Here is a 24,665-nt window from a genome sequence, read left to right as displayed (position 1 = left end):
TTACAAGAAGTTTAAGGTTTTGAAGCTTTGGTCTAAGCATTCTTTTTAGCGTGTAGCCTAAGCAATGGGCAAAAACTGTAAATGGAAATGCAAAATTGTTGACTATAATGCCAATCAACTCCTAAATTTGACCAGCAGGGAGCACTGTCTGCACGTACAACAACATTGATGGGTGGGTCCTATCCTGGTCCTATCCAGCCTCTTTGAATGAGAAATGGGCCTCTTACAGCAAAGCTGTAATAATAAGCAGAGCAAGATAGCCTAGGCCTACTTCATTAGGGGCCACTTCCTAGAACTCAGAAAGCACGAGGGTGTGGTGTGGTTGTGGGGGGGTTAACAAATCCCCTTGCTTTTATTGCAGACCAGAAGCAGTCTCTTTCATTCTATGGCCATGTCTGAGGCCGTATTTTCATCAAATATGTTAGGCTATTGTCCCTCTGTAATCAGGAACATCATTTTCGGACACATTATCATGTTGCTTGACAACAGTATGTCAAAAATAGATGCTAAGCATGAGAGGCTCTGAAAGACGAATGAAATATATTAGGCCTACATTAAGTAAGATAACAACCAATGTAGTTAATGTAATGAAACTCTTAAGATATAGGCTACTCCAACTCATTCCACATTTAAAAACGAGGGTCTCGCAGAGCTATTGCAAATTGTCGTCAACTACCGAAAATTAGGGAGATCTCCGGTCGTTTATGGGGACGAAAATTACACTTTTCATGCAGTGTATGCATTTCTGAACTGTCCCTATTTTGCTCCGCCTACCTACAGGCTTTGCGTGCCAGCCACTCGGTGGGCGGGAGTAGTGGGGAAAACAACAGATCCCATGCACATAGTGTGATGATGATGTGAGGTGGGAGACACGACTACCAAGCTCAACCCTACCGAAGTAGCGATAGCCGTATACCAATATTGCAGCGATAATTAAATCAGAGACATCACTATGGGGAACTGTTACACAGTAGGACCAAATGAAGCGTTGGTGGTATCAGGTATGTTATCAATGGCCACTTCACATGTTGGAAACTATATGGCGTTGGGCTCTTCCATTAACGTTACGTTACCCACGGTGTGTTCGCCTAGAAGCTAGGTAGCCAACGTTAGCTGTCTCGCAAAGCGAAGCTTAGCACTATCCAGTTAAAGATAACATTAATTTCTAGCGATGAGGATAACGTTACATACCAGTTTTACCGACATTACATTAATGTGCTTGTCCTCCCCTTCAAGCGTTTTGTAAGAAACTGGCAATTTCATAACCAGGTTTGATTCTGTAATACTTAAAATCCAACGGAAACAAATTAACGTTAAGTTAGCTGGTTGTGGTTAACCATCGTCACTTAGTCGGCTAGAACATGAAACTGCCTATGCTAACATTAACGTTAGACGTGGATGTAAGTAACCAAATTCAGTTTAATAAAATAATGTTATAACTTAATGTACTGTTTACTCGCTGCATCTTCGTTGAGTTAAATCAGTGTTACAGTTTGTAAGTCGTGTCTGTTCTGAAGCTTTCCTAAGGAAAGACCATTCATCCAGCATTCGCAGAACCTGAGTAGGAACCAGTTGGAGTCTTTTTAGTGTCTCTGGTCCATCTTGCATAGTAGCCTTGCTAGCAAACAGTGGTTAGTATGGTCATTTCAGTGTTTGTTTTTTTACCAGCATCTGTCGGCTCTGTCGTGCAATTACAATTTCAATTAACGTTAGATGACGATGTATGAAAGTCACACAGTTGTTCAACAAGTAGGCTAAGCATAGCGTTAAATTGTAAACCAGATTCTAAAGTGACTGTCAACAGAAAATTGTAAGTCAGAGGGCGTGGCAGTCAAATGGTCACTGTCCTTTGGCGAGAATGTCCCTTGATTCATCGTTGATTAGCTGCTAGTTTCATAGCACACCTACGTTACTTGTTTGAACCCTGAACTGGTTTGGTTTGAGTGCAATTTGTCTTCGATCGATGGTAATTTGGTCACAGTCACAGGCAGGTTGCATTTTGAGATGTTACTGTATTCGGCAAACGTATATCCACTGAATGATTATTTTGGGAAGCTTAAAGTGCGTATGTCAGGTTAAAAAAAAAATTGACAAATGAAGGGACATGAAGCAAGATGGTAGGCTAGTGAGTAGTGATTTTTCTTGAAAAAACAACTTTAAATGCAATAGAACAATATTTACAGTTATTTTTATAACTGAATTTATGAACATTCCAGACACAGTGATGACCTCATAAGAGGGAGTCCAGCAAAGTTGAGCATAGGGGAGAATGGGTTTTAAGTGCATTTTCTTTTACACTGATAAGGCCAAAAATGTTCTCTATGACATACCAGTGGTTCATAAGCATGAGCCTGACTGGCAGGGACAAAGTAAAGACGAATAGGCTACACAATTTAGGTAAATCATGGCCATCAAATCATCAGCGAGAAATTGATTAGGGGTGTGAGTAGGATCGGATCACTATTAGTATGCATCATGGCTTCAAAATGGCAGTTGTGTCATTTGCCATAACATAGGCTTTCATATACAACAAGTTAAGTAGAATCAGTAAGCAAATTAATAGTCTGTCTATAGCTAACATTAGTTGATAAGCAGATGTATATATATATATATATATAAAGAGCAAATGTGTGGTAGCACATATACACTGATGGTTTTATAGTCAGGTCTCTAAAGAAAAGCATATATGCCTATGGTTGGCTGAACACAGACTAATGAGTTGCATACTGATTCTACTTAGTTTAGGCTATATAATGGCCTATGTGATGGCAAGTGACACAACTTGTGGCAACTTCAAGCATTGCTACTTACCCATATCCTCATCACATTTTAAGATCAATAATGGTTGCCAGTAAAGAAAAAAGGTATCAGGATATTTTTATGTCAGGCAGGTAGTAGACTCTAGCATGACCTACTGGAATTAGGTCATGTTTTTGGCCTCATCAGTGTAAAAAAAACTACTTTATGATCCCTTATCCCATGTGTTTTAATTGACCAACTTTGCTGGACTCCCTCTTATGAGGTCATCATTGTGTCTGGAATGTTTCCTGGAATGTTCATAAATTCAGTTATAAAAATAACTGTACTGTAAATATTCTTCTATTGTATTTCAAGTTGATTTTTCAAGAAAAATCACTACTCACAACTATCTTGCTTCATGTCCCTTCATTTGTCAAAAATGTTTTTTAACCTGACATACGCACTTTAAGTTAGTGTCATCTTTTCATAAAAAGGGGGCTAAAAAATCAATAGCTTCGAAGTTACAAGATTTCAAGTAGTTTGCGCCAGTTTGGGTATGTCATGGAAAGATTTTGAAACGTTATCAGTGAAAATGCGTGGGAACCCTGAACACGGCACTCTGCTCTGGTTTTGTTGCAATAGACAATATTTAATTAAGTTGTGAATGAAGTTGGTCATCTTCAGTAGGCTTTGACATGATTTGTGCTGCTGTGACGTGATATGTAGATTAGGGTATGCAATTGTCATATTGATTGAGGTACTTGTGGGTTCGCCCTATCAAGTCTTTTTATCAGTTTATTTGGTTAAGCTGAATTGGCGGTTAGTGATAAGAACAACCATCACTATTTACATACATAGGCTATGATGCTTCATGTGCTTTCAAACTCAAGCATATTATTGTAATGCCCTGCAATTTAAAAATGCAGTCCAGATGCCCAGAATTTGCCCTGGAATAGAGAGTAAATTCTTAGTTCCTTTGCCTTGAAATGTACCCCATTTTGAATGTTTGAAATGTTTTTAATGCAACACATAGTCTAATCACATGTGAGACTGCTTAGACTATTGCACAACTCTGCATGGTTATTAGTAGGCTTGGGTATCGAATATCGAGTATTGGTTGGAACCGGGACTATATTTGCAATTTTCCCGGAATCGTTCAAAAGTTTAAATTTCGATTCCTAGTTTCGATTCCCAGTCCGCCGATCGGAAGAAGAAACGGCTGAACACCAACGAAGATGCGCATAGTTCATAGAATTAAAATTCATGGAGAAGGTCAGACTATTTCATTCAGAAAGCAGGGTTCCCGCGGTTCCTAAATAGTCTTAAATACAACTGAATTTTCGAAAGAGAGGTATTAAATGTGCGTATGGGACCGCCAGCGAGTGCAAGAGAGCGAGTGATGTCTCAATCCAGTTTCGTGTATTTAAAACGCAATTGTAGGTATAAGTGGCTATTAGGCTACGGGAGGAAGTGTAGTGGTTCCAGAGTGAAGATGTTTTTCACGGGTGTGGTTAAAGGTGTGAAAACGGTAATAATACAGTAGGCCTATGTACAAAATAATATGCCTGACATTTTCGTGGTGTAGCTGAGGCCAGAGAGATATACAGGTAGCCTACGTGGAATGAGGAAGCCTACGGTAGAATGAGCGGGAGAAAGAGCGATTGGCCATACGTTCGAATTTAGGCCGGACATATGGATTTTAAAAGCCCTGTCCTGACACTCATTTGTTCTCCTTTTTGGAGTTGCGCTTGGCATCTAAAATCGCTGCTCGGACGCAGCATCGTTTCACAAACTATGGACACGAAGACTGCTGGTCAAATTATGTGCAGTGCTTCGCAATCAGGAGGAAATACTGTATGTTAAGTTGATCTGTTTGCATCTTTCCAAGTCTGTCTAACTGTCTATCTGTCTAAGTTATAATAGCCTACCTGTAATATCTGCCAGCAGCTTGCTTGCCAGCGTTTCCCAGTAGGCTAGGCCTACTTCCATAAAAAGTTGTGAACTATAACCGCGATATTTTTGAATGTCGTGACTGGCTACAAAACAAAACGTGCGTTCATAATACGTGCGTGCTTGAGATGAAACCAGCAGTTTTCAGCAGGATCATGCAAGGAGGACCTGTCTCTTAATTAATTTAAAGCTAGTCAATGGTTTTACAATGTTTCTGTCAAGCTTTGGTTGGTTTAGATACAACTGATATGCAAAATGTAAAGTACAAGGATACAAGGAAGTTTATTGTCACATGCATATAGTTACTGGAAGTAAGAAATGCAGTGAAATTATGTCTGGTGTCAGCCTATTTGTGCAATAATGGGGGGGGGGTAAAAAGTGCAGTAGAAGTGCAGTAGATTAAGTGGCAAGGGCTGCATAAAAAGGTGGGGAGGATTGGGATTGGGTGGGGGCACCAACAAGGAGCACCCAAGAGCAACGGGGGTAAAAAGTGCAGTAGAAGTGCAGTAGATTAAGTGGCAAGGGCTGCATAAAAAGGTGGGGAGGATTGGGATTGGGTGGGGGGCACCAACAAAGGAGCACCCAAGAGCAACAGGGGCAAGGAAAAACTCCCTTACCAAGGAAGAAACCTTGGGCAGATCCACGGCTCAAGGGGCTAACCCAACTGCCAGGGGGTCTTGGTGTGTGTGTTGGGGGATGACAGGGGAGATGGGATAGTGTGCTGTGTATGTGGGGGAGAGGGCAGTGTGCAATATGTGTGTTGGAGAAGCTTCCTCATGAGACAATGTGCTGTGTATTGGGGGGCAGTGTGCTGTAAGTATGTTGGGGATGTGTGTTGGAGAAGCTTCCTGATGAAATAATGTGCTGTGTATGTAGGGGGGGGGGGGCAGGGACTTAGTGGATTAACTTTAATTTGCTGTGCTGCATATTGGACAATAGATGCACATAGTAAATTATATAAAGTAGGCTTATTAAAATATGTAAATAACTTAGTCTAACTTTGAAAAAAATATTGAAGGGAATCCAGTCCAGTGCACATGTCTTTGGCAAGTAGCCTAGGTTTCTACAGACACAGGTGAAGAACAGTCAGCCTCAGCAGTAAGCAAAACCAAATATGTACAGCCAGCTTCAAAAGCAAGCAGCCCAGACCCTAAAATTGGCCATTTATAGCTTTGAAGGTAATTCACACACAATTATTTTTCTTTCGCCAAAATATATTTGGTAACTTCTGTAGACATCCAAAATGGGGTGGGGGTTAAAATTAGTAGGAAATAAAAACTATTGCATAAACAGTCATATATATCTTTTTGCCGTGGTATAGTCTTAAGTTTCATTTAGATGTCTTGAAAAGGTCTTAAAAGTCTTTAAATTTGCACTTGGAAAATGTGCAAATACCTGAGAAAGACCGTTGATTAGCTAGCTCATTTAAAATATCCTAAACTTTTTTTGACCATGCCTCTTAAAAAAATCAAATTGAGAATCGTTAGGAATCTAAATAAGAAATCGGAATTGGAATCGGAATTGTTCAAATTCAAACGATACCCAACCCTAGTTATTAGTTTGTTGTTGTTGATCAAGTTTCACTTAAACGTCACAAAGAATGCAACCTTGTTGTTGGTCCACATGTGAACACCAAGAACACAGGCAATGTTTAGAACAACCTTTGCTGTTTTGAAGAAATCATATTGTTTTGCCCTCTTCAAGTACAGTAGGCCACACCAGATTATTGTGCTAAGAGGAACTGACAGGAAACAGGAATTCTGGGGAAACGGCCTACACCGGGACTGGCCGACTGAGAGAATGAGTGTATGAATGTCACTAGTGTTGTGAAAGAGTGGAAGCTCTGGGGGATATTCCAGAAAGGAGGTTTAGCAAACACTGAGATAAAACTTAACCTCTGGGTTGTCTGAACCTGTGGCAACTAAACCCAAGCTGTCGGTTCCAAAACACCAGTTACCAGTTAGTTCAATCAGCCTAGCCTGCCTTGTCTATTGAGTTTGTCATAGACTCCTTGAGAATCCCAAATGTAATTTCTGTTGTGCGGGTTCTACTGTGGGACACGTTAAACCTTATTTGCGTATCAGCATCGGAATCAAGGTAAGCTACGGGGTGATGAGTGTCGGAAGGCATAGGAATCCTCTATCCCCCAGTAGGATACCCATCAAATTCACCTGTAATTGCTAGTGCTGTCAGTTAAACGCGTTATTAACGGCGTTAACGTGAGATTAACGTTCTTTTTGGTTAAACAAACTTTGTAGTTTTTTCACATGCTGTTGCAACAACTAGTAACGTTAGAACAACTACAACACCACACTGGATTTAGCTAGACCGGAAACTAAACAATAGTCACTGACTAATGGAATGGAACATTGTGTGTGCTGCACGTACACACCCCCTTTTAGGGAAAAGATGACTGATATAATGGAAACTTATGCTGCATCAAAGTGGGGAGCGAAAAAGGCTTATACTTACTAAATCTTGAAACAAACGTGAATAAAAGGCACAAAATAAGGTGTAAGTTATCTGTGTGTTTATGGGATTAATGTGACCATGTTCCTATGGAGTGTCACGAATGTATCGATAGGCACAGTCAAACTGCCCGTGGCTGACTATAACTAAGTTCAGCAAGCTTAACTTTACATGTCATAACATCAACTTACTAAACATAAGTCACACATTCATTCTATCACTTGTAATATGAACGTAGCCTATTTCCTACAACTACAGTAGGTGAGATAATTGGCTATGTTAAACTGAAGTTCCACAGTTAGCTAGCTAGCAAGCTAACCGTTTTGCATGGGATATTATGATAAGTGTACATGCTAAATTTGTTCTCAACATGGGGTATTGCAAACGAATTAGGTTGGTAATGTACATAGTTTCGACATGAGTAAGTGGCATAAACATAATTCTTCATAACTGCCGTGTTAGTAAAATGATTGAATGTCCTGTGAATTTAAAAATGGATGTAAAGTCAACGTGTGATTACTAGCTGTCTATCAATGATATAATGTTAACTTGTTTTCCTCAAAAATGGGACGTGATGCAGATTAAATGTATCTTTATGATGATGCGCCGTTAGTAGGCTACATAAAGGCATGCTGCACACACTTGTTTGGGCTTACGAGCCGGCCAAAGAGTAGTAGCCTAGGCTGACTTATTAAATGTGTGCCGCCAAAGATTCTTTCACCGTCACTTGTTCTGTTATCAACATTCCTCTTTGGCTGCTACTATTTGCGATGCACTCTGCTTTCGACATTCATTTACATTAGATTCCGCACACCAGCATCGCACTTTGGCGCCGTGTAAATCACGATTCAGTGATATTTGGTCGACGCTGCTCCATAAAATCCATTGTTAATCCAGTGTTTGCCTGTTAAAAACTTCGGTGCTGATGTGTGTGGCAAGTGACAGTGCACCATAGACTGTAGGCCTATAAAATGGCAATGCACTCATGTTGAAAACTTCCTTATTTTCAACTGAACTTGAACTTTCAACTGAACTGATAATGAATATAATATTTTCTGTTTGTTATGCCCTTTATAATGTGTGTAGGCCTACATTTTGTGCACGCACTTCTTATTTCAGTTTATATCAGCTAAATATCTGAAGAATATTGTGTTGCCTCAGGTGTACTGCACATCATTTGAAATTTGATTTGAAATAATCAAATAGACCTCTTAAAGTTCAGTTAATAAAGTAACTTGCTTTGCTTTCATTTGAATCCCAATCAAGATACACAATAATTGCTTTATTGTTAATATGGACTCCTGGAAAGTTCAGAAATGCAAAAGAATATAATTTTAACCATATGATAAAATATGTGATTAATCGTGATTAACTATAAGAATTCAGCGATTAATCGTGATTAAAAAGTGTCGGAAGGCATTGGTATCCCGTAGGCTACCCATCAAATTCTCCTGTAATTGCACATATTGCACAAGTAAGAGTCTACGCATTAATTAGCCTGTAGTAGATCTGATAATATTCCAATATAGGCCTAACACACCCTGAAATGTGTTGCTCAAATTAAATACCCGGTACATCCTGGCATCGTGTAGGCTACTGACCATGGCCATTTCGCTTCCACCTTTGGGATAAGATTTGATGCATCAAATACCATCTAGCAATTATTAAAATAAAAATGTGTTTTAAACACCAATACCATTAAGAGAGCATCCAAAAATAGAAGTGGCCTGTAGTCTATCCATTAGACCTACTTGGACATTTATGCTGTGGAAATATGTGGACATAATCTGCCTCGTTTATGGATGAGTGCTTTAATGGGCACTTGCATCCCATCCATGAAGCCGATGAAGTTAGGAAAGCTTGAAATAGCCAAGACCCATTAATTGAAAGCTCACCAGCAAAGATAGCCTATTGTCGGTGCAAATTTGGAAAACTTAAAATAAGTGATGCTGACCTGCCATTTGGTGAAACTACACTTTAATGATCATCGTGGGTTTGTGGCCATGAAAACGAATGAAGTTGCGCAGGAACTCAGGAACTTTACGCGTCTCCAACACTACGAAAATGTCTGTATCCATCTGTCTTGTATGTCTGCTGAGCTAAAGACAAATGTCCACCATGGTGTAGGCTAGCTACATTAAAGATTTATTTTATTATATTCTAATTGATCAACGATGCGTAACGTTAGAAATGTAGGGATGGAGAATGTTTTTCAAGTAGCCTAGGCTATATTAAGGATACCGCTGAAAAATGGTAGCGTCTTCATATAGCCTGATCATTTTTGAAAGTTTTGGAACTGAAATATCAGGTTTACCGATTACTCTGGGTTAACATACCCAGATAAGTTCAGAGTCTATGTTACCTTAGTGACTAAGGCCTGATATAGCCTGATCATTTTGGAACTGAAATCCCAGGTTTACCGCTTACTCTGGATTAATATACCCAGTTAAGCAAGTAAACCTGCTTTCAGGAATACCCCCTGATCTTGTGAAAGCAGTATCACCAGTAATATTAAGAGGTCCAAACCACCACTTGTAGTTACCTTTCATTTGAGACCAGGATTATGCTTCTACACAAAGGGGTTCATGTGCAGTAAGCATTTGTTTGTAAGTATGCATTTTGGATAACCAAAAGACTATGGGGAGTTTCCATAGGCATTTTACAAAACGCATGAGCATACCTTGGCAAATAATGGTCTGAAGCAGTCATATTTTCATTCTATATTGATCTACTTTTGTACACAGCTTCACAACACCTGGTGCTAGGGCTCAGTTGTGTTTCTAAGCCCTAGAGGGCTGAAATGTGGTCAGTTCAGAGGTGCTTGTAATCCGGCAGAAAGAAAAAACGATATTCTAGCCTCTATAACTCTGTCAGTAAATAACAGTTATTTTGACTGTTTCCTACGAAAACTACAGGTTCTCAGCTTTCTATAGAGGTCAAACATTTGATGGTAGGCCCCTAAAGAGGTGGGAACAATTCCCTCATAAGTAAGCACAGTGCAATTTCAGGCAAAAACTTGAAATTTGTATTGGAATTCATGTCGTTAACAATCATTTTCTGGTGCCCATTTAGGCTACACTTGTAGAATGACAAATAATTCAAGTAGGCTATGTGCCAAAAGCTTGACATTTAGCAAACTGGCAGATCATGTCTGCCGGTGGGGGAGGCGGGGTGAAAAGGCCTAGTTATCTTTTAACACATTGAGAGAATTGCCTAATCGTCAGTTAGCAGCAGCAGGTGGGTAGCCTATCAGAAAATGCAATCGAAATAATGGTTTGCTGTGGGAGTCAAATCTTCTCCATATCATTATATCTGTGTCATATTATTATTATTATTTTTTTTTTTTTTCATTTTGCCTAACCTTTTAGGGGAAAAGGAGTCATTGTATACTAGAATGTTGGAGAGGCCAAGTTGCCATAGTAAGATGGCTTTGTAACATTGTAACCCAAGCTGAAGTTATTTACACCCAAACACAGAGGTTAATTGCATGCATTCACTCCAGGGTTTCTTTACTAGTGACAAAGACCTTGGAATGCCCAGCATTATTGGTTACTAGATCAATGTTTCAAGTAGTTGTTACTTTTATTTTTATTTATATTTTGGCAGAGGAGAGGACTAAAAACCAATCAGAAAGAGGTAGAAAGCTGTCTTCCTTTTAATGAGTGGGCAGAGATCCATGTTTACATCTAAAATATAAATGAATGTTTTAACTGAGCTAATGGTATCCTAGGATGGAGGAATGCTCCAAGCAGAGGAGAATGAACAGACCCAAAGGTCCAAAGCAACATTATATTTCAACCAAAGACCAACTAAAACGGCTTTTCTCAAACTTCTTTGACCTGCGGCCCTGTCATGGCAGACTTTGGGGTCATAGGGCCCACCAACACGAACCCAAATCCCCCCCAATTCTTTCATTGCATTGCATGATGCCTGCATGAGAAATACCCAAAACAACAACAATTATGCCAATGCCAATTGGCAATTAGTGCCAAATTATGTTTTGGGGTGTTTCCCATGCAAACACCATACAGGCAAATAGAGAAAATATGTATGCTTTTTTAATGAAATATCATTTGAATGTCTGAATGTAAAGATTCAGGAAACAAAAGATTCTGTGTATGGTAAACGACGGAGCAGATGGGCATAAATAACTGATTTGGAGATAATTATTAACCAGGAACAATTAGGCTACAATAGCTTTTGGCCACGTTATATTTAAATCTGACTACAATACTCATCTACAATATACAGAATACATGGACATGTTAGTGTCGTGATGTGCAGCAAAAGCTGCATATGGGTAGGTCCTGTAAGAAACTTCCAGAGGTTGGCGAGTTTGACCAGGGTCCTTCAATTCTAATGGAAACACAAGGAGAGGACCGAGTGAGAGCAGGTTCCAGCCTCCTTAGGTTTTACCCCGAACGCCCGTATGGAAACGAGCCTAGTGGGACATACGTAAACCAATGGTGTAAACATCATTCCAATGCGTAGTGACATGCGTAAACCAATGGTGTTAACATCATAGATGACCCCACAGGTTTTGTAGCCTACTTTTATATGTAGGCAATTTATATTCACAATACTTACTAAAATATATATTATTTTATTGCATTTGTATTAGTTGTTTGAAGAGTAAAAAAAAATCGGTGATGGCAGTACAACTGGCAAGTTGGTCAGACTAAAAGGAAAAAAATAAATATTTGGGTCGGTGCTAAATTGACAGGGTCGGTTGGGTTACGGCAAACAAAAATATTTTTAAAGGTCCCCTGCCACACAAAACCGTTTTTACTTTAAATATTTTAGGTCCATGTTTGTTTTATGTTGTGAATGTGAAAATGAAATGCTACCTCCTCTGTGGGCTATAGCCACTGAAAAGAAAGAAGTGGAGAAATCAGGCCACTTACAAAAGCTGTTCAGTCTGATGTGGACTTGAATGAAAATTCATACCAATCTGAATACAACCATATCAGTCGACCATATCAGTTGATTATATCAGTCGTGATCAGGGCAGTCGTGGCCTACTGGTTAGGGCTTCGGGCTTGGAACCGATGGGTTGCCGGTTTAATCCCCGACCAGTAGGAACGGCTGAAGTGCCCTTGAGCAAGGTACCTAACCCCTAAAAAAGTTTGGGAACCGCTGCCCTTGGAGAAGCTGTGGTGCCAGAACGGATATAAAGCCCTGAGCCACTTGACAAGAACAATGAATGTAGCACTATGACCACATCAGCGACTGACTGAAAATTATTATTGATCAATCCAGTTTCACATCACAGATCCAACAGCTGTTTGTAGACGGGCTTACCAGAATACTAGCTACATGGATGAAATACTGTGCACTCATGTTAATAAAGCAATGGGTACCAAAATGTAGAGACTATTGGTCATATCTAGAAGGCCAAGCAGCTGAGTGTTGAATATAGTTCCATTGTCCTCGTGTCATACCATGTTTCTTCATCAGCAGTTGCACTTCCTCCTTGCCACGGGTAATTGTGGGTTAGTCTACAAATCTCCATTTTTCAACACATTGTAGGGAGTGTAGCATGTATTGGCATTAATGGGGTGCATATATGCTGTATAGGCTAGTTAGCAAATTTCTAACAAGTTTCTATATGCACATTGCTTATGTAACCATCCTAAGACGTAGTATTCAAATAGGCAAATTCAGACCTGGGCTTTATCGCAGTGCCTGTGAAGATCAGATTATTGAATGTTGTGACAGCAGACGGTTTTATTACTGATGAAGCTGATGAAGATTTCAAGATTTCAAGAATGGACATACGTTGCTTTGTTTGGTGCCTGCCAATCAGCTGATAGAGACACGAGAGACTCGAGTCCTCACGGCAAACAGGACTGCCAGCCTCTCCTGTGGTGGCTCCCCCGTTTTAGCACCAGAACAGCTGCTGCTGCTGAGCCACTGTGGTGTGAATGTCATTTGAGAATTTTGCCGTAGCCTAAAAAGCCAGTGTCTGCAAGTGCCGCCACTAAGACGGGGAGGGGACAATAATAGCACTGTGTTTCTGTGGCACGCTCTGGATAGAGATCTCAAAATATGGCAACAAGTACTAGCCTATGTTTAGAGGATCTTGTGTGTCATTGGCTCAGAAGAGAACTGGTGATGAAATGGTTGTGAAACAAACTGTCGGAATTCAAACAGAAAATCTTAATGAAAAAGAAGCATGAATTGATAAAACACTATTCAGTTCCCATCAAAGCAACACTACACAGCAATTTGCCTTTTATCGTTAGCTTGTTAATTATATTGTTACATTACATTGCCGGTTGCTTTAAACTTAATTAGCCTGTCCATGTTATGTGTAGTTTGAAAGACACATGAGTCACTACACTACTAATATTTTAATAGTGGAAGACCCAGGGTTCTGCAGAATGGGTGTTGTCTGTCAACTCTGTGTGACATGTAACGTGACCTGTGCTTCTGTTTTGTCACCAAGACCATACCACTGACACCTGAGAAGGAAGCTGCAATGAGGAGCTTCTAGGAAATAGAATGTATTCCCTATGGCTATTTGGTCTATAATGATCGATTTCTGTGGTTTTTTTTTCTCCTGAAATTTGATTGGGTAAGATATGTTTGTGAAGTGTGGAAATAAAATATAAACAGTTACTTGTTGTAGGCTACTTGTTGTACTGTTTCTTACAATATGTATTTCAACTACAGCTGGTTGGAGTAAAAAAAAAAAGCTCCTGCTTGTCAGTCCCAGGGAAATTCAGTCTCCCCCAACTCCCAAGCCCCACCCTTTTCACCTGTGAGATGCGTGCCAGTTAGGAGTGGCCGCATTCAGGAATAAGGAAATGTGATGCGAGGGGATTAGACTAAATCTCAGAAGATTCAGGATTCGACTCAGGCTCTAGTCTAGCGTGACTTTTTCATTTCCCCAGAGACATCTGGACTCCAGGACCCATGTTGTGTGTTTTGTAAAAGGTTGCTGCACGTTACAGTTGTGCCTGGGTGGATATGATGGGATGTGTGCTGTGGTATTTCTCTTTGCTTCCTCTATCCCTGAGCAGTGCTTGGCTCACACATGTGCATATCGTGCCGTTTCTTTAGGTGGCTGCTGTGGCTCCGACTCAAAGACGTACACGGTTGGGGGCTGGGCCTGGGCGTGGTGGCTGGTCACAGACATACAGAGGTAAGTCCCGCATCACTTTGCCCGTCACGAGAGCCCAGGACTGCTGTCACTGTTACTTTTGCCATCACTGAAAACACTGCATCACTTAGTCCAGCGACTTAAAGCTGCAGTTGGCAAGTCTGACAGATTGAGGGGACTTTTGGAAAATTTTGAATGTTTACAACTCTCATGCCCCTGCCCCACTAACACCAAGCACCCTCTCATTGAGTTTGTGCTCGTCAGTGCGCTCCCGACTGCACCAGAATGTGATTGACAGTCAGATCTCACTAGCCCTGCTCTGATTGGACCAGACAAACCGGGAGCTGTGGATTTTTGCAAAACAAATAACAGGCTCTAGGTGGAGGTAGAAGTGCGGGGTTTTTTCTAAAACCGGCTGATTTATGTTGTTCTGTCGGAGCATATTGTCGGTTTCAGTGAATATAATCAAAAAAATCTTGCCAACTGCAGCTTTAACTGCATCGTTTAATTTGCACAACAACACACTAGGGATAGATTGGTTCACCAAAGTAATTATAAAATCTGAAAGAAATGTGTCTGACGTGGCATGTTATTGAATAGGAAAATGCAGTGTAGAGCCTTATTTTTGCTTTATTTTGTGGGATAGTATCCTAAATGTTATACACCAACAAATACATTAATTTACATTATATAAATTTACTTTCTTGGAGAGGAGAAATCAAATACCTACGCACATGTCATTCCATATTCAGCAACTGCTTTGCAAGCAGATTCATTGCGCTATAACAAAGCAGATTACTGTGTCTGAGCTGAAATGGCCTTAGTTACACTTTGGCAGCAGCATAAGGCATTATCTAAACAAACAACTCATCACTCCTGTCAGTTGCTGCACAGCACAGCACTGGAGACTCAGTTGCTAGGCCCGTCCGCTCCCTGGAAAGATAAACATGGATGGGGCTAGGCGGAGGATTAGTTCAGGTCAGGGCCGCACAGATTCATTCAGCCACAATTAGCCGCCTCATCTGGGGGGGGCATTTTAATGAAAGCAGAGCCTGGCTTGCACTATGTTGTTGGGGGGGCGGCAACATTTTAATGAAAGCAGAGCCTGGCTTGGTCAATTGCACTAACCCGTCTTGTGACAGTGGCAAAGCCCCGCCCTTCTGTAGATGTAAACAATGGAGAGAACTCTCCCCCAGAAAAGGAAAAAAAATCTGTGACACACACACACATGTTTTGCATTTTCTCATAGAAAGTACCATTCATTATAGCTTAACACATTGCAAATAAAGATATACAATTTGGCAGCTGATTGTTTGTCTGCAACCATAACAATTTTGTCTGTCTTTTTTTTTACATTTTCTATGCTTTACTTTTGTTTGTCAGTGTCTTGCCATTATAACCCGCCTTGCTTTCTTTGAGATCACATGAGCCTTTGTCTTTCTTTTGTATCATAATTTTGGGATTCTATGCTTGACACACCAACAGAGGTTTCATCTTTCTAATGTGGGTTGGTTCTCTGTAGTGAAATGACCGGGTTAGAGGACTGGCTCAAATCATCGGTCCCCATGTCGCATCACCAGTATACTAATGCATAAAAAGTAGTGGACTTAACCTTGTTGCCCAGTCATGTACTAGTTTATCCTAAATCATGTATTTTACTCCTCTTGGTACCTGGAGTTTCTACATTATATGAATGCAGTGATCTTAATGCTTAATCCCCTCTCTGGGTTAAATGGGCGCACTCCTTCATAAATAAAATGGGACGGGTTAATGGTGGCACATAGATGACTTGAGCCGTCTGCACTGAAACCTGTGAGATGTCGTAGCAGTTGTGGTGCGTAGCAGTTGTGGTGTGTAGCTGACTACGTGAGGTTGGGAGGGGGAAGGGAGGCAACTCCCTGTTTCCTGTAATCTTCTTAATGGATGCTATGGCTGGGATATTGATCTAATTCTGTGAGTGCAGACCAAGAGGGTGCTATGTTTAGAGTCTGGGAAGGAGGAGACAGGGACATGGTTACCATGCTTTTGTCATGCCTTATCAATTGATATGTGCCATGATCCAATGGGCAAAAGCATGCCCAGTCAGTCTGGACTAGTAAAATACTAAGGTACTAGTGAGAATGTATGTTGTTTGGGTTGTGAAATCAACCAGTGAAGTCTTGTGCTAGTTTGGGGAATGCTGGTTGAATCAGACGTGCATACAGAACAAGGCTATTTAGCATGAGCAGAACAGAGGGGTTTTCCAAGTACATGGTTTAGTGACAAGCCTGGGTAAGTTAACTCAGAGTAAGTGGTAAACCTCCTAATAGAAGATGTATGACTTCTTTCTCCAAAACAATGGCATAGGACTCTACTCTGAGTGAACGTACCCAGGTTTGTCACTAAACCCCCAGCTGGTTTTGTGGTGAATCTTGTTTTTCTCCTTATCTAGTATGCCTGCACTCAGCTCAAAACATTTGCTTTTTTCCCCCGTGTGTTGAAGTCTTTATTTGATTAGGCCTATACTAGGATACTTTGTAAAATTGAACCACTACGTTGCACAGTCTTTTACATTGCTGTGTGTTTTTTCTGGTGCTGTTATAATACTGTAGCTTGAAATAGCCTAGCACTTATCCCAGTTGATTGGTTGTGGTGTGTAGGCATGTGTAGAGGCATTCCCATCTTTGGCTGTCAGGAATAGTGACACGCATTGACACGCTCATTCCAGTGCTTTGAGTGACCTCTGAAAAGGTCAGCTTGGCCTTGATTAAAAACTTTAAAAAGAAAAATTAGTTAATGTTGTGAGTCATAATTTGTTTAAATAGTTGAATGAGGAACTCCTTCCCTGACCTTTGACCCTTAACCCTTGCCCCCTGCCCTGTTTTCTGATTTAGTTTAACCGCTTTTGTAACACTTGCTGTCCTGCCTCTCCTGTCGCTCCCTCCTTCACCCGCCTGCCCGAGTAGACTGTCTCTGGAGATAATCACCATCCTCTGTCGCTGCGAGGATATCGAAACTTCGGAGGGTGTCCCCTTGGATGTGACAGGGGTCGCTCAGGTAATGCATCGCAAAACAACAACAAAAAACTATAAACAGAGGGTCCAACTGAGATGGAGAGATTCTGGAATAAAATGAAACTGGAAAACAAGCTGAGGACCGACGATCGTGTGGTTTCTCACTCTTACCTCTTACTCCTTTCTCCTTCAACAGCCAAACGTGAGAGGGAGAGAGTCCACAGTTACTAACCTCTTCAGGGCTTGGCTATAACTCTTGTCGGCTCACTAATGCGTCTCACCCTGGTGCCTTGATAGTGGACAGTGGCATGTATGTCTATGGAGATGCAGTTGTAACTGACACCTAATGCATGCTCCAAAGTCCCTAGACAATTTACCCAAGAACCTGTTTGTTAAATTCTCCCCACAGTCCCAACAGCTGTTACTCCAGTAATGCTCTGATGTCCAGACTCTCTGACCACCCAAAGCTCTGGGAATTGATCGTGTCTGCAAGCACTAGCCAATCAGATCAAGGGGACTCCAACTAGTGCAATGCAGAATAGGGGCTTTGGAGGAAACTATTAAGAATTTGTGTTGTGTAATGGTTGAGCTTTAAAAATCATGGCTGATTTCTGCCATGAAGGATAATTTCGACAGTGGAAGATACTGTAAGACCTCGGCAGTTGAACATTAACTCGTAAACTTGCATCTTCAGAAGCTGTCTATTTCACTATCAATGCACCTGGGTTATGTTATGTGTGTCTGGAGTGACTGCTGCTCATATTTACTTTGTTTGTTTGTTTATTTGTTTTCCTATCGCTGCCTTTTTTTCCCCATTCGCTGCCTTTTTTCACACACGCTCCTTTTAGAACATACAAAACCTTTTGGGTTCTTTTTGTTTTGCGTTCTCCGCAGGATAACCCTTGAGATTATGACCCTGCAGCCCAAGTGTGATGATGTAGAGACAGCCGAGGGCGTAGCTATAACTGTCACTGGAGTGGCACAGGTAAATTGCCTCACATCGCCATTAAGGAATGCTTTTTCCAGATCCAGGTCGCTTCAGAACCTCCCACTGTTTTTTATGTTTGTTTGTTTGGTTGGTTGGTTTGTTTATTTGTTTGTTTGTTTGTTTGTTTGTTTGGGGTTAATCTCCTTGCTGGACCCATACAGTGGTTGCCTCCAACCTTATTCAGACTCTCAGGAATGGCTTATGGTTTAGCAGTGCTATACATTTCTCCTATAGCCAAAGTGAAGATCAATCATCTCCCCTCTCTGAACTAAAAACTAAGCTCACACTAGATCCCTATGCTTGTATGTTTATGGAGATGGATGTATTGCCATGTTTTTTTTTTTATTTATTATTTATTTATTTTTCTGAAAGTAGAAAAATAAGAATTTCTGAAGATGAATGCAAACCCATCCTTCAGAATGCAGAATGCTTAAATCAGAAAGCTTAATTGTTTGTGGAACACTGTGTGTTCCAAATAATCGTTTTAAACCTTCATGCTGAAATAAGAGTAATGAATAAAGCCTTTTCTCACAAGTCATGAACAAAGATGTCATACAGGGAACTAGAGAAAGCCTGTTGACCACACTTGCCTGTTTCTATTGTTTCCATTCCTCCTTTATTACCCAGCACCTGTGGGGTGTACTACGAATCTCGATTAGTGGGTTAGCGAGGTATGTTGCGCTCAAAGCCAGGCTATGCTGTGACACGAAAGTGGATCTGTTTTAGTGTCGCTATATCACCATGGTATCTTATGCTGTCAACCAAACCTGGTCGGGAGGAGGTTATGTGCTAAGTTATAGCTCAAATCGTGTAATCTACCGTACACTGACCAATCAATTGTCTTAAAAACGAAGTTATCTCGCGTGTAGGATTCTGTCATATATCTTACAGGTGGAACTCCGCCTCTACTAACATTTTGGATCTCGAATGCGCTTTAATAGTGCTGTGCGTGCAGATATCCCACTATGGACGTGCATACCATACAACAACTGATGACAATTGATTTATTTGATGTTATAGGTTAGACACAAAAAAAGACCGCAGTGTAGATTAAGCTATCGCTCATGAATGCGGAAGTAATTGTTTTTAAATAGAGGCGGTCTTGTGCGTCTCCACGTTTCATGATTGGCAAACGTCATCCCAACACCGAGAACGCGCACAGATCTGAGCTGAAAGCCTAGTTTGACAAATATATCACATAACTGCAATCGTAGTATCACTTAACGTATACCCCTGATTCAAGGCTTTGTCAAGCCTCGATATGTCTACATAGCCTAGATATGTCTAACGTGCTTCGTAGTATACCCCACTGGGTAGTAACGGCATATTTGAATTCTGACTTGAAGCTAAATAGAATGATTTTAACTATTTGTATGCATGTATGAATGTGAAGAGTTTGGGTCCAAAATGCTGTATTATCTTCATGACAGATTACACCCAATTACAGTTCTACTGACATCACTTGGAAAACTAAATGTAAAAATATTTATGAAAATTCAATGGATGATATAGCGTTCTGGAAGCAAACTCTTCATATATATATTAGGTTTATGTAAAAAAAAGTATATGGATTAATTAGAGGAAATATATTAGAGAAGATATTATTCATATTAGAGGAGATATTATTCCCTGTTGCTCAGCCTGTCCCAATTTAAGCAATCGTAGCCAGAGGGGAAAACTGCAGATAAGACGCGCTGAGGTTTCCCCTGCCGTATGTTTTCAGTGCCAAAAAGGATGTGGAAGTTCATTGACTATTCACAGGCTGTTTCCCAGACGCAGAGGCTTGGAATCTCCCCCTTTTAACGTGGCTCTCTATAGGTCGTTTACACTAGACCAAACTCTTGAAATGGGACAAACTGGAACCACACTGTTGAAACTACAGTGTTTATTGGCAAAGTCAAGTGCAAGCGATCAGTGTCTTGAAAATTTCCTTCTTGACTTTTGCATAGAGAAACAGATAAAAAAGCCAAAACCTCCCATCACTTAACTACTTTTACTAGTTTCTGTTTGAGAAGACAGCCTGTCTTGGGACATCTGTCTTCCATCCTATATTTTGTGTGATGTTGTCTTTTTTTCCCCACCAATTGTTTCAGTGTCATGTTGAAGTGCTACAGGCTGTGAGCATGTTCATGTTTGCTCCCGTGTGTGGTGTGGTGTGGTGTGTTGTGTGTTGTCCTGCGGTCGTGAGTGCATGAGGGCATCATGGATTGCTTGCCTGAGCACTCCGCCCCCTGGTGGACTTGTTGAAGCCTGTCACGAATATCTGGTGTCCATTTCCCCCCTGCCTGTTCTCCGCCAGATGACGTAAGCCGAGTCCTGAGGAGCTGCTGCCATCGCCCTTCTCCTCCTCCATTAGTATTGCATCCCCCTCTCCCTCCTTCCCCTTTACCTTACTCACGAGTGTGGCTTTTTTGCCCTCTTTTTTTCCCTTAAGGATTAGCTTACTGTTTACTTTTATTCCTTTGGCAGCAAGGAGGGGGCAGGTGGCTTGCCTGATCTCCTCCCGTGTTAATGTTCTCCTAACGTGAATGCCTCATTTGTGTTGTGAGCACAGCAGAGCATGGTCCTTTAAGGCGGCCATCTTGGGGGACGTCAGAGACCCTGGAGACCCGCCACCCATCTGAGCTCACTTTGAATTGATTTGTGATTTCAGCCAAAGTGATGTGAGCTCTTGATGAGCTACATCTAGCATGCTGTAGATGACACCACACCATCTTGTTAATTACTTTTCTCAGTAGACATGTGGTGTTGTCATCTGATGCTTTTGATGATGCATCATTTATAATGTCTTGGAAGATGAATGAGAGGGACTACCATGTCGGTCAGGAGCAATCAATATAATATATTTTAATTATGTAATATTTCCATATGTTAATGTACTAAATGTTTTACATAGAAGACAGAAAAACGTGTCTGAAATATTTTGAGGTCTCTTAAAAATATTCATTGGCCTTTTTAAAGACATTTTAAAACTGCATATTTGTAGCATTTGCAGACTATAGTTACTTTAATTCACTTGAATGTGTTGAACACTATCCACTTTATTCCTGAAACCTACTTCCATCCCAGTTTTCATCTTCATTCTGTTTACATATAACTTAGTACAGTCTCAGTAAGCTAACTTGAATATTGAACTTTATATTTCTTTTCGAAATGTTGACAACTCTGCAGTTAATAGTGCTAAGTTATATTATAAGTTTACTTTTAAATGGCTTAGGATGTGTCAGACAGTCATTTAGTTACACTACTGTCATGTGAAACTTATCTTAGAACAACGGAGACCCATTTGTGCCTCAGGAATAAGGTGGATAAAAAACTGCGTTACCAGTGTCCTATAAAAACTTTGGGTGCCTCGGTGTTGATGAGTTGTGTTTCTTCCAACAGGTCAAGGTCACATCTGACCATGAGTTGCAGGTGTATGCTTGCGAGCAGTTTCTGGGCAAATCAGTGGATGAGATCCGAAGTGTCATCTTGCAGACACTGGAGGGTCACCTGCGATCCATTTTGGGTGAGTCTTATATGTGTGAAGATCTGATGGATGTCACTTATGTATAGTGTGCTTGTGAATGTTGTTGTGTAAGCTGTTGACTTTTTATGCCTCCATGCCGGATAGTCTTTGATGATGGACGTCAAAGATCAAGGTCACTGTGACCTTGAAAGTCACATTCTTGTGAACGCTATAGCTCAAGAATGCCTTGATGATCGATCTTCAAATTCGGTTTGAACATTCCCTTGGACTAAAACATCAGTTGGTCAGATTTCTTTTAACTCTATAATCTATAATCTATGAATTACTTGCCTGGCCAAACACATGTTGTCAAACAGACATTCATGGCTGTGTGGGGAAATACCACAACGTGGTAATTCTAGTTCTCACATTCACACATGACCTCAAAACAGAAGTTTCATTTTCTCCCCCGATGTAGGTGTTTTGTTGTTAGATGTTTTTAATATTGCAACCAATCAAGTGCACCTGACCTAGTTTCGCTTGTGGGCCTCAACAGGAAGTCTGAGTGTTGCAGAGATGATGGAAATTAGCAAAAATGTGTGTGACTCATAATCACATGTCCTTGTTGAACCTGTTGCTTTTTTTGGGATGTTTTAATGAATGGACACACAATAAGCCCTGATCCGCTCTACAGGCACACTGACAGTGGAGCAGATCTATCAGGACCGAGATCAGTTTGCCAAACTGGTGCGCGAGGTGGCAGCCCCAGATGTAGGCCGCATGGGCATTGAGATCCTCAGCTTCACCATAAAGGTACACCAGGAGTGCGGAACTCATTGGTGTCAACATCAACATAAAGTTTTGTGTTTGTTGTTGTTAGTTGTGTATTCTACATGAGCACCTTACCAAGTGTTTACCACTCAACGTGTGAATGCTTTTGTGTATGTGTTACTGTGTAACAGCACTAAGCGTGTTCCCCTGTGTGTGTGCCCCCTGGTGGCAGGATGTGTATGATAAAGTGGAGTACTTGAGCTCATTGGGAAAGACCCAGACCGCTGCTGTGCAGAGAGATGCCGACATCGGAGTGGCGGAGGCAGAGAGAGACGCAGGGATCAGGGTAAGACCGCTCGGGATGTGTTTGAGTGTGATTGTGTTTATAGTTTTGGTCTTGGAAGTTTCTTTTAGAATGTCATAGGTTGGTTGGTTCACAGGTCAGTTTGTTTGTCTTCAGCTACTTTATAGAGTGTGTTGCACTCAGTGGTGGGTAGAGTACTGAAAAGCTATACTCAAGTAAAAGCACAATTACTCCCTTCAAAAATGACTTGAGTAAAAGTAAAATAAGTAACATTTTTCCCACCTGAGAAATCTACTCAAGTAAAATGTTTATATTTTTGATGGCCCTTTAAAGGGATACAAGTATCCTTTAGGCCTGTTTGCTTTTCTCCTCCTCTGTAGGCTAATCATATAGGCAACCACCATATTATAACATCTTGTCATAGCCAGAATAAGCATTATGTGGCTATGGATCGAAAAGCAGTCACTATCACTTTCAATCCATTGCCAGCTGGTTCTTCTGCTTTGCATTACTGGAATTCTGATTATAACTTCACTATACAGACAATGTAACCTAAACACAATGGCTATATAATGGGTAGACCTATATTTAGAACAGAGCGACAGAGTAGGCTATCTTTTTTTTTTTCCTCAGCCGACCGTCTCTGTCATGTCCTACACTGACAACATTGAGGCTACATAAACGAATGCTAGGTTTTTCTAACTTGTGTGCTCGATTTCCAGTGCATTTGCTTTGCCTGTGAATGAAGCTGTAGGCCTACTTTCTTTGTCCAGTTTGATTGTTGAATGATGCTGGCCAGAAATGAATATAGGTGAAAGTTTATGTGTCATGTCATACCTCTCGTCTCGTTGCTACTCTGGCAGTCTCACTAGAAGATGCTGCAGCTGGCTGGACATCATTGCGTTAACTGAGCTGTTAGATATAGGACATCTACAGTACTTCCATGTAGTTGGCCACAAAATGGTCTGATTCTACATTGGCCAGTCATTACTTTTATAATTTCGGGGCAACGTAATAATGCATTTTTTTCTCCCACTCCACAATGTAGCGGAGTAAAGAGTAGACTACTGGCTCAAAAATGTAATTGAGTAAGAGTAGAAGTACCATTTTGAAAAAGGAATATGGAAAGTTGCCGTTCCTCGAAAAAAATTACTTTTTTACTTGCGTTACTTGTAACAAGTTACTACCCATCCCTGGTTGCACTGTCCTGATGTCCTGATACAGACATTACCTTAGAGTTCTCCTGCTGTCCTTTCACCCTTTCTCCTCGTCTCTGTCTTGTAGGAAGCTGAATGTAAGAAAGAGATGATGGATGTGAAGTTCCAAGCAGACACTCTAATGGCGGATTCTAAACGTGAACTGGAGATGCAGAAAGCTTCTTTCAATCAAGAAGTTAACACGAAGGTGCCTCATATTTTCATATTTTCTTTGATTTTCTGTGACTTTTCTGGATCACGCACCCACAAGAAAACAAACGGGATAGCACGGTGCAAAGAAAAGGCCTCATATTTTCATACCTTGTCCCACCCTCCATCATGGAATCAGCACGTAGTACAAAAACGTTGGGACGTTGTGTAAAATGTAAATATAAGCAGAATGTTGATTGCTTGCATTTATCATACAGTATATGCATATATATTTATTTATCAATTAAATATAGGATTTACATGATTTCCAAATCATAGCATTCAGTTTTTATTTATATTTTACACAGCATCATACTTTTTGGGGAAACAGAGCTGTGCAAAATAAAGCCTGTAGTCTGTGCCACTTGCCAAAATACATGAATACAAATAGCCTATATTTCCACGCAGAATTGGTGTCTACCTGGTTATTAGCTTTACTACTTGCTTCAGTAGTTGTGGTTAGCCCAACTTTGTGTATTCATATCCTGCTCT

The 24,665-nt window shown here is 40.8% G+C and overlaps 1 protein-coding gene across 2 annotated transcripts in view; it reads left to right on the top strand.

Annotated features, from left to right (window-relative positions):
* Window positions 1-820: 820 nt before the first annotated feature.
* LOC125310638 (flotillin-2a) overlaps window positions 821-24,665 on the top strand; it is a 33,968-nt gene continuing 10,123 nt past the window's right edge. Inside the window, exons 1-7 of one of the 2 annotated variants that reach the window (XM_048268260.1) lie at window positions 821-1,001; window positions 14,224-14,305; window positions 17,209-17,299; window positions 21,629-21,752; window positions 22,387-22,505; window positions 22,696-22,809; window positions 24,052-24,171. In XM_048268260.1, coding sequence (XP_048124217.1) covers window positions 953-1,001; window positions 14,224-14,305; window positions 17,209-17,299; window positions 21,629-21,752; window positions 22,387-22,505; window positions 22,696-22,809; window positions 24,052-24,171 — 699 coding nt within the window. In that variant the 5' untranslated portion in view covers window positions 821-952. Of the gene's footprint in view, window positions 1,002-14,223; window positions 14,306-17,208; window positions 17,300-18,150; window positions 18,242-21,628; window positions 21,753-22,386; window positions 22,506-22,695; window positions 22,810-24,051; window positions 24,172-24,665 lie in introns of both variants that reach the window. The other variant, XM_048268253.1, reaches the window with a different exon arrangement.

The sequence above is a fragment of the Alosa alosa genome, chromosome 2, assembly GCF_017589495.1.
Source record: "Alosa alosa isolate M-15738 ecotype Scorff River chromosome 2, AALO_Geno_1.1, whole genome shotgun sequence".
Classification (NCBI taxonomy): domain Eukaryota; kingdom Metazoa; phylum Chordata; class Actinopteri; order Clupeiformes; family Clupeidae; genus Alosa; species Alosa alosa.
Note: the sequence above shows the minus strand (reverse complement) of the source record. Positions and strands in the feature narration are given on the sequence as shown.